This window comes from Pseudomyrmex gracilis, unplaced genomic scaffold (assembly GCF_002006095.1).
Source record: "Pseudomyrmex gracilis isolate BER0280 unplaced genomic scaffold, ASM200609v1 scaffold_107, whole genome shotgun sequence".
In the NCBI taxonomy this organism is placed as follows: Eukaryota; Metazoa; Arthropoda; class Insecta; order Hymenoptera; family Formicidae; genus Pseudomyrmex; species Pseudomyrmex gracilis.
The window spans coordinates 453,549-466,712 of NW_018020691.1; the positions used below are offsets into that span (position 1 = coordinate 453,549).

The 13,164-nt window shown below is 37.9% G+C and overlaps 1 protein-coding gene across 3 annotated transcripts in view; it reads left to right on the top strand.

The window, feature by feature from the left end:
• The window catches only part of LOC109856106 (diacylglycerol kinase 1), a 103,214-nt gene extending 96,046 nt beyond the window's left edge, over positions 1-7,168 (top strand). For 2 of the 3 annotated variants that reach the window (XM_020431033.1, XM_020431032.1), the window contains exons 9-18: positions 1,684-1,758; positions 2,051-2,288; positions 2,547-2,752; positions 2,927-3,091; positions 3,439-3,730; positions 4,117-4,241; positions 4,790-5,077; positions 5,598-5,799; positions 5,882-6,063; positions 7,023-7,168. In XM_020431033.1, the coding sequence (XP_020286622.1) occupies positions 1,684-1,758; positions 2,051-2,288; positions 2,547-2,752; positions 2,927-3,091; positions 3,439-3,730; positions 4,117-4,241; positions 4,790-5,077; positions 5,598-5,799; positions 5,882-6,063; positions 7,023-7,112 (1,863 nt within the window). In that variant the 3' untranslated portion in view covers positions 7,113-7,168. Of the gene's footprint in view, positions 1-1,683; positions 1,759-2,050; positions 2,289-2,546; positions 2,753-2,926; positions 3,092-3,438; positions 3,731-4,116; positions 4,242-4,789; positions 5,078-5,521; positions 5,800-5,881; positions 6,064-7,022 lie in introns of those variants that run through there. The other variant, XM_020431034.1, reaches the window with a different exon arrangement.
• Positions 7,169-13,164: the final 5,996 nt, after the last annotated feature.

Genomic DNA, 13,164 nt, shown 5'->3' on the forward strand with positions numbered 1-13,164 from the left:
CACAATCTAGTTATGGCACTAGAGCTGTTAGTGGCACTCTTATCTTGCCGTTATGTCGTACAGATTTTTTCAGGCGATCATTTATCTGTAACTCTGTTGATACGTGGAATGAAATTCCAGTTGACATACGCAATGAACGCCTCTATACTTTCAAAAGAAAATTTTTTGAATATTTATTAGCCGCTAATGTTTAGAAATTTTATGTTGATTTTATGTTAATATTTCATATTCACTTCTTCTTCTTCTTCTTATATTTTATATTTTCTCTTTTTGTTTTGTTTTTATAAATTTTATTTGTTTTTTTTAAATTTTGTAAAAGTTCTTAACGCTTGAGGGGATCTTATCCCAGAGCGTAATAATAAAGCAAAATCAATCAATCAATCTCTCTCTTTCACTCTTCCGTTCTCGCACCGTGTTGGCCGCGTTCATAATAAGTACGTACAGTCAATTGTGTGACATGTTGTACCCCCGTGCGATCCGTTACAACGTGAATTGAACGCGGAACAAGTGTAATTTCCGTTGCTTCGCGGTGTGACGCGCATCATCATCGATTCCTTCCGACAATTGACGGGATCGCGCAAAACCGCACGTTACGTTGGAGAACGCGCGTCGTGTATCCCGAAGAAGACGGCGATTCATTTTACACCCGATCGCAATAAATTGTATCGTAGCTGTTTTTTTTGGAACACAATTATCGTAAAGATAACACACTAATCGCGATAAACATCGCGTTTATTTCTTTTCCTCGAACGAACGGAAAATTCAAGTGAACGAAAATCAACTAACTGTCAATTAATTTGCGAATCTCACAAATCTTCCAGTCTCTTTTTTTAAGACAGAAAAGAGATTGTTTCGTGAAATTTTGATTCCACGGAATCAAACGGGCTTTAGAAGTTGTCGCAACGCGTAATCTCGTCCCGGATCGAGATAAACACAATTTCGCGTGTATAAAAATCTCCGATAGCGTTAAGGCGTTTCCAATTTGTTCGTCATTCAAATAACGGGACGGGAATTCATCGGGCGCGTCGCGCCGTTATATTCCGACGCCTGATATATACATTTAACACGGAGGGCTCGTTTAACGCGTGAAATTACGATCGAGAGAGAAGAACGTCGCTCGGGGGGGGGGGGGGGAGAAAAGCGTGTCGCGAGGACGGGGAGCGTGCCCCGGCTTCGACGTGTATAATGAGATCGTTGAATAAATCGCCGATATTGCGGTGTGTGTGTGTACAAATTGGGTGCCGTGCCGATAAATATTCACGATGCCGATATAGTGTGGAAAACCGCGTGGAAAAAGCAGATGGAAATGAAAACGCGGCGCGGAAAACGCTCCTCGCTCCGCTTTCATTCAAATCTATTCACCCGGACCAAATGAACGGCCCCGAACACGAACCCTTAATCAAAAGTTGTATTGGGGAACGTGAAGTGTGTGTGTGTGTGTGGTTTGACATATGTAAGGACACGAAATGTCCCCTCTGTGGAATCGACGATCAATAACTTTTGTGGCTTTAATAAGCAACACGTGCGGAGAGGGTTAGAAAATATATCCGGGATTAAAATTGTAGACGTTGTGGATGTAAACATGTACTTATCAATGTATCAAATAAAAATAGTTTATTTGCGCGATCAATGCAACCATATATTATCTTTCGTTACTAATGTTATTATCACGTGTATCTACAGGAGATCGACTGTATCGTGAATCAAATGATGAATGTCGCGGAGTATCTCGGCTGGGATGTGACAGAGCTGAAACCGGTAGGTAGGAAAAAAGAAGATCGCTTTTATACGAAGACTTCGGTTCGTACGTTATCTCACTCTTCTCTTTCATTTGTCTTATTTAAAGTTCGTAAAGCGCACGCAACGTGAACCTCGCTAATAAACGCGCATTTCATTTATCGATATGAAAGTGAGGTCTCGTTAAGTTTGAAGACAAAATCGCATTTCTATATTGTGATCCATTTTTTTTTTTTTTTTATCTCTTTGAAGAAATTTTAAAAAATTGTTCGAAATGCGAAATCGATCCGCTGGAAATCTGATTTAATTCCAGATTCTGCAGGATATGATGGTCGAGATCGATTACGATGCGGACGGCACGGTCTCGCTGGAGGAGTGGAAAAGAGGCGGCCTTACGACAATTCCTCTGTTGGTTCTTCTGGGTCTGGATTCCCACGTGAAGGAGGACGGGAACCATTTGTGGAGGTTGAAACACTTCAGCAAACCCGCGTACTGCAATCTCTGTTTAAATATGCTCGTTGGCCTCGGCAAGAAAGGGCTTTGTTGCGTTTGTGAGTAAGAAACGAGAGATATATTTCTGTCTCTGTCTATGTAGTTTCGTGACGGAAAAAAAAAAAAAATGGAGCGAGTTAAATTAACGTGTGTGTCGATTGCCGCGCGGACAGCAAGTAACGCGCGAAAAAAAAAAAAAAAAAAAGAAAAAACTGTACAAACGGGTATTAACGTAAAACTGCGCAATTTGCAAGTTGCGCGTTTAAAAACAACGTTTAAATGAGAACCTTTTATTTTTTCTTTCTCGGAAATACCAGTTTGCAAGTACACGGTGCACGAAAGATGTGTGCAAAGAGCGCCGGCGTCCTGTATAGCCACTTACGTCAAGAGCAAAAAGACGGCACAGACGATGCTCCATCACTGGGTCGAAGGTAATTGTCACGGGAAATGTTCCAAATGCAGAAAAACGATCAAGAGTTACAACGGCATTACCGGCCTGCATTGCAGATGGTGCCAATTAACTGTGAGTAATTTTCTTTTCAAGATGACATTATCACGCGCGAAAAAAAAAACAAACAAACACAAATGTGGACGCACGAAAAACGCATAAAATTTCATGATTGAAGAATAATGGCGAATTATAGCGGTGAAAATAGCCGCGATCATTTATATGGACATTTCCATGGAAATGTTACAGCTGCATAATAGATGCGCGTCGCAAGTACGAGCGGAATGTACGCTCGGCGAGCATGCAGTACACATCCTCCCACCTACAGCGATTTGCCCTGTTGTGTTGGATAGACAGAGGTCGTTGTCGAGGGATGGAAAACGAGGCAGCAGACACGGTCAGGATGTGTCAGCGGTCAGTTCGCTAAATTCGATGAAATAATCAGAGCATTAACTCTCTTCTATTCTATCCCGAGCTCTTGTCTCTCGCAAAGGAGAGAGAACAGACGCGAGTAACACAATTAACTTTTGAAAACGTTCATTTTACTCATGGACGAACTTGTTAAAAAACTTAACGAGAACTTATCGATGAAGCTTTCTCGCAGATAATAAAACAATTACAACGTGAGCAAATTACTCACTGTGAATTTATAATTAATTATAATTGAACCAAAAAAAAAAAAAAAAAGAGGTTTTAAATAAGAAATTGAAGGTCGTGATGACACGAACGAAAAAACATAAATATGTGTGTGTTTCCAACAGGGCGATTACCTGAGCTCCGGTAGCTCGTCGAATCAGCAACCCGCTATGTCATTTCAAATTACACCGCCGGAAGGCACGATGCCGCTTCTGGTGTTCATAAATCCGAAATCGGGCGGCCGACAAGGAGAGCGAATGTTGCGAAAGTTTCAGTACATTCTGAATCCTCGGCAAGTTCACAATCTGGCGATCGGCGGGCCGATGCAGGGCTTGCAAATGTTCAAGGACGTGGATAATTTCAAAGTGATTTGTTGCGGAGGCGACGGAACGGTCGGATGGGTTTTGGAAACTATGGGTACGTCTCTCTCGATAATAATAACGTTTGATTTGATGCGCGTTTAAAAAAACCAATTCACACACACACACACGCGAGATAGAGAACGCGCTCAACCGACGCGTGATGTTTGCAACGTAATATTATGCTAATTATTCGACAATTACGCGCGAGTTTAACGCATGCTAATAAATTATATGTTTGTTCAACATCACTCGCATAATCCTAACAAACAATGCGCATTGCAATAAACCGTTATTAACTGATGATGAACTAATTATTTCAATGCGTGTTGCCTCAAATGAACTATCACGTGAATAGTGTTTTGCTTGTGTTAATTGTGTAATTAACATATTGTGATACATGTTTTATGATATAATTGCTTTTATGTAAATCACTTAATCTAGATCGCGTGAAATTCGAGAAACAACCAGCCGTTGGCGTAATACCACTCGGTACGGGCAACGATCTCGCCAGATGCTTGAGATGGGGCGGCGGTTATGAAGGGGAAGCGGTGCATAAAGTGCTCAAGGTAAGATAATACGATAATATTCACGAGAGACTACGAAGACGTTTAAATCACACGTAAATTTGTTTTCCGCTACAGCTTGCGTTACAACAATTGTGAAAAAAAAAAAAAAAAAATTTTCCGGTTGTAGTTGGGCAAGTGTGAACCATTTGCAGGATGTTTTGCAATAAATAAATCTGCTAATTTTATTTTCCAAACGTTTCGGCTTTATTACTATGATAGTAATGACGTAAACTCTTGACTCGCACATTATAAACACAGACAAAATTTTACATTTGACACAAACTATTTTAACTTGTAATTCAACCATAAAATGTTCGTCATTCGATAAATCAGGAGGAAGTGTTCTATAAAGAAATCCACTGAAGAAGATTAAAAATAAAGCCGAAACGTTTGGAAAATAAAATTAGCAGATTTATTTATTGCAAAACACCCTGCAAATGGTTCACACTTGCCCAACTACAACCGGAAAATTTTGAAATATCGTTAAGAACCCATTCAAACAAACAACAATATTGGGAAAAAAAAAAAACTTAAACCTTAATTCGTAGAAAATAGAAAAGGCGGAGCAAGTGATGATGGATCGCTGGCAGATAGAAGTTACAAATCAAAACGAGGAGAAGAAAACGAATCAGGACAGCATACCGTACAATATTATCAACAATTACTTCTCGGTGGGCGTCGACGCAGCGATTTGCGTGAAATTCCACATGGAAAGGGAAAAGAATCCCGAAAAGTTCAACAGCCGGATGAAGAATAAATTGTGGTATTTCGAATACGCGACCACGGAGCAGTTCGCCGCGAGTTGTAAAAATCTTCACGAGAATCTCGAAATAATTGTGAGTACACACACTTGGATCGACGTTTGTTATATATAACGCGTTTAATTGATAAAAAAACTAACATTGCAAATTGAGCTGCGAATATTCGAAATATCGGGATTAATCAAGAATATTGCATATATATATTAGATCTACCGGAAAGTTCTGTCCGTGTTTTTGGAATAAAACAAAATACAAATTTTTCTTACCGTCAATAAACTTTATTAAATAATATAATTGTCATTATTATTAATGATTTCTTGCCAGCGTGAGGGCAATTTGTATATCCCATTTTTGAAAAATTAAGAAAAATTTCTATTTTGTTTTATTCCAAAAACGGACAGAGAATTTTCCGGTAGACCTAATATATTGGAAGATCAAACGCGATCAATTCGGGAAATTAAGCGCGACTAGTTCTAACTTCTCTTTCTCTCTCTCTCTCTCCTTCTTCCCTTCCTCCAGTACACGTGTTAGTCAGATCTGTAATCAGTCAGCTCGACGGAATCAATGGAATTCGTGACGTTTACGTACGTTTCAGTGCGACGGTACACCTCTGGATTTGGCTCACGGGCCATCTCTGCAGGGAGTCGCATTGCTAAACATTCCGTTCACACACGGGGGTTCGAACCTCTGGGGCGAGCATCACACGCGGAATCGCCTCGGTAAACGGAAAAAGCGACCCGAGAAGGAATTCAGTACAAGTAGCTTCAATTCCGTAGATCTCACAGCCGCCATTCAAGGTAGGAGCATTTCACACATTTGCAAATAAAAAAAAAAACATTTTCTCAATGATATCGCTAAACTCACCCGCGCTCTTCGCAGACATCGGTGACAATCTCATCGAGGTAATCGGTTTGGAGAACTGTCTGCACATGGGTCAGGTGAAGACCGGGCTTCGACATTCCGGCAGAAGATTGGCCCAGTGCAGCAGCGTGACCATCACCACGAACAAACGATTCCCCATGCAAATCGACGGGGAACCGTGGATGCAGGGACCTTGCACGGTGAGAACTGCGAACAAAATAATAATACGATATATTTTTTGCAACAGAGAACAATTTACATGCTCTTAAAATCTTCACTCGACAAATATATCTTATCAAAACTCTCCTGTCGTTATTTTTTTAACAATTAAAGAATCTTTTAAGGCTCCGAAGTTTCCAAACTAATAAATATGTATTTGGTCATGAGAGCCGTTCGCTAGGTGTTGTGCGGAAATTATACGTGTATATATATACATATATACGTGTTCACGTGTAAATTTTTACACGTGAAATTCGAATTGTAATAACAATTCTAAAATTCATATAGGATGCTATACTTGCATCTCGTATATGAGAAATCCCAAATACCCCCTTAACCCTTTGAGTGCTATGGGCGCACATATGCGTCCAGCGAAAGCCATCGATGTGATGACGACCTGGATGAAACGGCAAAGTTAAGTGACAGCTATGATGACGATTTTCTGATTATGAATGTGTCATACACCGTCAACAAGATCCATACTGCGCAAAAAGTATTCAGTCCCCGGCGATCATCAGCGTCAGCCGCGCGCCGTCCGTACGAGCTGCATAGGCCGCGAGTATTCAGCACTCAAAGGGTTAATTGAAATTAAATTTATATTGCAAAAAAAACTCCTCGGCCGGGAGTCGAACCTGGAATCCTGGCCGAGAAGTTTTTTTCGCAATATAAATTTAATTTCTCAATTAAGGGGGTATTTGGGATTTCTCATATACGAGATGCAAGTATAGCATTCTATATGAATTTTAGAATTGTTATTACAATTCGAATTTCACGTGTAAAAATTTACACGTGAACACGTATATATGTATATATATACACGTATAATTTCCGCACAACACCTAGCGAACGGCTCTCATGACCGAATACATATTTGTTATTTTTTTAATTTCATATAAGTTACAAATTATAAAAAATATAAGAGTGTTTCTCTCCAACGCAGATTCGTATCACACATAAAAATCAAGTACCAATGCTGATGGCACCGCCGCCGGATAAGAGCAAGGGCTTCTTCCGGTTCTTAAGGAGGTGAACACGGCAGCTTTTACCGAAGGGAGGACGGATCGAATGAAAAAAAAAAAAAAAAAACAAACAAACAAACAAAAAATCAAAATATCAATTCTACCAGTCTCTATCCAGTCTTGTCATCGTTCCGGCACGTTTATTCCTCTTTGTTATCGCGAAAATTTAATATATCGATTTCATCGTACGTAGTAGTCGCAGAGCTTCACGATACTCGTCCGAGGAAAACGCGACGAAAACGCGAGCGTTAAAACGAGAGAGCGTTAGATATATTATTGTGTACAGTATTTTTCACACAGAATTCAACCGAGCTGATTGTACGTGTGTCCCAGTCTCGCGAATTGCCATAGCGGTAGGCTCGACACCGTCTCTGTGTTTGAACATAAAAAATTTCCAATGTTTCTGTTATCCGCAACCGGCGGCGGCGTAAAAGCGAGCAAAAAAAAAGTATCGATCGCATTTACGATAAATTGTGTACATTGCTTCAACTTGTTTTCAACTGTGAGTCGATAGACTTTCGTTTCACGACTATTTGCAAGTGTCTTCCAAGATTTTAGCGGCGCATTACGCGATTCAGCTTGTTTGTCTCTAATGCGCAAAAGTGTGTGTGTATGTACATCATACGCGATTTAATTCGCGCGCGAATTGATTGCTTGACGGAAATTCTCGCGCTTCAGAAATCTTGAGTCTGCCGCTTGTTCTTAGCGCGCGCGCGTGTGTGTGTGTGTGTGGGTGCGTGTGGGTGCCGATCGACCGGCGCGTATATGTGTGTATCAACTACGCAAAACAAATAGGCAAAAAAAAAAAAAAAAAACACCAACACGGCGAACTGTGCGGCGTCGTGCAAACGAGAGTGGAGTTGTAATGACAAACCGCTTTTTCGACTCGGCGCGAATACGACGTGTTCTTTCAAAAGACCAAATCGCCGAACAACCACATAGTGTTTCTAGCGTATAGAAAGGGCTGATGAGCGAAAACTCGCGCAAAACGGACTGGTCGATGATTTTTCGCTTGTGTGATAAGTGACGTAAATATTCCTGATTCTGGTTCTCCTTTGCACGAATCCGTCCGTAAAAAAATTTTCACACACTACACATCTCTCTATTTAAGTCTAGATTTTTTGTACCGGAGCTTAGCTCGTAAAAGAAAAAGATGACGCGCTTAAGACGTTATATAAATATAAATTATTTATTTATTTATTCGTACATATTTATTTTTTCGTACGTTTTATAAGTCGGAGCAATATATCGTAAGCATATCAGCGAGTGAAATTGCGCAAAAAACGTTATTGCGCGTTAAAACGTTCGGTTGTTGATAGGATAGATATTAAACGAGAAATCACAAATTGCGGAATCGTTGGAACGGTAATATGAAATATATTTTTGCGATTTCTTTTCTTTTTTTTGTTTTTTTTTTATCTCGCGCTTTATTAATTTTAAATAAATTGTTGTTTAAGAATTATAATATTGTACCTTCTCGCGCACGTTTTCACATCTAATTCAACCGCGTATGTTCGCACTTTGTGTAACTCTCTCTCTCGCAAGAAATTTATATATAATTAAATTTCTTGCAAATTTATTAATATTCGTTTTTATCTCGTTGCATTATATACATGTATATCTACGTCTGTACTTTACATATTATTAACGACTTCCCTCCCCCCCTCCATGCTAGATCGAAGCGTTTTTCTTGTTCCCTCCTTGTTACTGTCGCACTCGGAAATTTTGTACACCAATAACGATCGATTCTGTCATTTCTTGCTATATTTCCGTAAAAAAAAAAAACAAATTTGCTGAGATTTTTCCATCAACAAAATAGCTGACACAGATAATCGTAAAGAAAAATCGTATCGTCTATATAATTAAAGTTGGACAAATTTGTATATTTTCCATTCTCTCAGACACGTTTTTTTGTTACTCCAATAAAAACTAACAAAATAGAACTAACAACATCCGAGATATCAATTTCTCTCGAATTTCAAATGTAGAGAAACAGGAGTTTTGTGCTTTTGTAAATTAACGCGCGCGCAACCACAAAGGAACACATACAGTTTATTAAAAATCCCGCAGGGACCATCTCTCGATATGTAAATGCATGTAATAATGATAAAAAAAAAAAAAAAAAACAAAAAAAAACAAAAACAAAAATGGATCTTAAATTTTCATATCTTAGTGCAAACGGAGAGACTCCTCGATCTTTTGTAAACAATTAAACTGTCATTTTTGCAGCATTTCTCACGGCTGTTTAGATTTTACTTGCATACAATATATATAATATATACATATATATATATATACATACAGAATAGATTTTAAATAAACAATGAGTGACGATTGTAGTTATGATTTTAGAAGGAGATGCTGAAAAAGGCGAAGGAAAAATAGCTTAGGGGGTTTACAATTTATTGATAATTCAAAGTACAACATTATCTCCGTAAGGTAGAATGATTTTAGCTTCTCTTCCCGCACCGATCGGCGTTCGCCGATTGTCGTTGTTTGTGTTTTTGAAATCGCGATTGCGCATAATTTCCGGTGATAATTTTCACACGCGGTCGATTATATTAATATATTACGTAAAGACACATATAGAGTTGCTATATAGAGAGAGAAAGAGAGACAGAGAGAAAAAAACAAAAAATCGAGATATCACGCTTTATATAAAATAAAAAAAAAAAAAACAGAACTTGTATAACCGATAGAAGAATCTTAATTTTTCGTGTCGTTAAAATCTAAAACTAGCGATCGAGCTCTGACAAACAGAAAAAAAAAAAAAGCGACAAAAGAGATGACAAGTCGCCGCGCGCGCGATGAGGGAACACTATCGCGTTCCTCTTCGATCTGTGAATAACTAACAGCACAATAAACAATATCGTTTTTCTATTGGATTGGCGCAGTGTCTCAGTGTGCTTTGCCATTGTGTAACGTGATGTGTGAAAACAGACCCAAAAAAAAAAAAAAAAAAAAAAAAAAAAAAAAAAACAAAAACAAAACAAAACAAAAAAACAAAAGAAGAAAAAAACACCTTTACTCGTTTACCGCGGCGTAATAAAGATTATATTACCTTTCTTTCGCTTGCGAACGACGCGAGCTCGCTCTGGAACATTCGAGTGCGCAATCATCCGCAATGATGAGAGAAAAAAAATCGTGCGATGTGCCAGGACGATAATTCTCCGAGAGAGAAAGAAACATCCTTAGGGGGAAATAACATATTTAGCTCTCAAGAACAAACATTTAAAACTATTTCGTCGCAAGGAAACAAGATAAGCGTATGCGGTCGCGAAGAAGCGTGAATCGGATGTAAAAAATCAACAACAAAAACAACATTTTTCCCACTATTTTCTGCGTCTACGTACCGTCCGAGCGAAATGAGAATGAAACTGACGATCGCTTTCGAGCTGTGCGAATTGTGTGTAAAATAAACCAGAGGAAAACGAATATCTAGCGTGCGATGATACAATACGCAGAAAAGTAATAACGGCGCGAGACGACTTTACTCGACAGAAAATTGTCTGCGAATAACATTTATCTTATTCGTGTTCGCGCGTGACGTGATTTTTATTTGATAGCGAGATTATCGGGAATAAAAATGTTTTTCCTCGTTATATTTGACAGAAACACATTTCAATATTTTGTTAGTATTTTTTAATTAAAAAACATACACACAGTTCTGTTGATCTCTCGGGTTTGTTCGCGAAATTTTCAATTGCAATTAAGTTTCTCGTGTCGATCTTGTTTTGTTTAATTTATTTTTCTCGCACGACTGGAAAGCGTGGTGAAATTTTGTAAATTATTTACGTATCATTTGTGTCACACGCAAAATTTATACAAAAAAAATAACGATACGTGTTGTTGTTGAAAGTACGGAGAATCATCCATCATGATACTTTTGAGTGTGTTATGTCCGATTCGCTTTTCTCCGCTCGCTTTCGACGAGAAATCACACACACGATCCGATATAACGAGATGTCTGGCATACGAAACGTACGCGTTTTAGTCGTTTAAGCGCTACTTACGAGTATCTGACATTTAGCTGAATTTACCGCGACCTTTTTTGGGTCTACGTACGTTTGAGCACTACTGCCATTTTCCAAAAGATAGACACGTATGCGAATGAAAAAAAAAAAAAAAAAAAAAATCTATAGTGTAATATAAAATATAAGAAATAATAAAGTGTAAATTTACCGCGTAATACGTGCGTCTTTTCTATATAAATCGTCTCTCTCATCATTTTTATGAAACAAAAATATCTAAATATTTAAAAAGTAAAAACCTAACCCGGTAAAAACTTTTTTCATATATATTTATACAAAAATTACAATTATTATATCTAATTATGCAAATTTACATGCCGAATGTGTCCATACATAATTTTATACACGGAGAATTTCTTTTTTTTAACACATTGTTGACCGGCAATTTTACTGAAAATTTATCTCATGTCACCGGCTATTATTTCGTAATTGGAAGTGGAAGTAAAACAATAAAAATAAACTTTAATAACTTTTATTTATTATTCAACTTTTAATATTTCTTTTTCGTATGATAAGCAGTATAACAATCACCTACGTGTAATGGTACACAACAGCTTTTACAAATATAAAAGCCGTTGTGTACCATTACTGCCGTAATGGTACACAAAACGCATCACGAGTTAACTCGTGACCGGTCAACAATGTGTTAAGAGAATGACTTCAGAGATATTTCATATCAAATTATAAAATAACTCTATCATGTCAGATACAAAAAAATTATATAAAACTATATTTTTACTATATCTTTAAAAAATTTTTTGATATATAATCATATATACTTATACGCAAATTAAAATTATTATATCTAATTATGCAAATTTACATGTGCCGAATATGTCCGTACAATTTTATACATGAAAAATTTTTTACCGGGAATATTCTATGCGTACATTTAACTCTTCAAAAATTATTACTTTTATCTTGAACGTATCTTTTTGACTTTCATATCTAAGTTGTTTGTTTTCACAATCGCTTGAAATATTTGTCTTATTTATTTGATTATTTATTTGTTTACCTGGAAAAGCGCTTGTTCTACTCTAGATCTCCGATCGATAGATTTTTTATCCCGCGCTTTTTATATCCACATGTTAACGTGATGCAATATCGACATGTGTTCTATTTTAGATAGTTTTTTTTTTCTGTTGTACGCAAAGATTTTTTTTACAAGTGTCAAGTAATACACTTACGACTTTCCTCCGTCGCACGGATTACACGCAGCCAATTCGAAGCGAATCTTCTATAATCATCGGCATGTTAGCAACTTTATCTGAAAGCGGTGAAAAACATTTGTTGTCGGTTACAAGAAACTCATAATCGAAAAATCTCTACTCGGTATTTCCTTTTGATCAGACAAACGTACCTTTTTCGCGGGAAAAGTCGCGTTAAATCCGCGTTTCGCGACGACATCGTCCCCGCGCGCGATATTTCACACAACGACGTCCGCCACTTCCGCCATTTTATCTCGATACTGAAAAGTCGATATTTCGAATTCGGAACGCCACCTTCGACACATCGATATATCTCCGCGATTAGGCCTGGTTTATGCGGGCCTAAGATTTTAATATTTCTGTTTATTAACATAAGCATAACAGAATATAACAGAAGCATTGAAATCCTATAGTTGAAATGTACCAATTCCGGCATAAATTAACAGTTACCCGCATAAACAAGACCAAAACAATGTCTTATTTGCCGGCATAAACCAGGCCTTAGTGACTGCGTTCTGAAATTTAACGCAAGGAAATTAACGTACCGGAAATTTGTGAACTTTTCAACACTGGCGGTGAACAACGATACGCAATCTTTGTAGCGCTTGTTGTCTCATCTCTTCTTTTGCATTCAAAATAAATGTAAAAAATAGATGTAAACCGAGCGTGAAGACAGATTTTTTGAAAAAAAAAAAAGTTTCGTAGATCACTTCAATGATCATCCTTTACCGTCCGATTGGTCAATTTCTTTGGAATGAGTTTGCAGTGTGAGTAACGCAAGCGACCAAACTCACTGTCGCAAGCGACGCATATATATACGTACT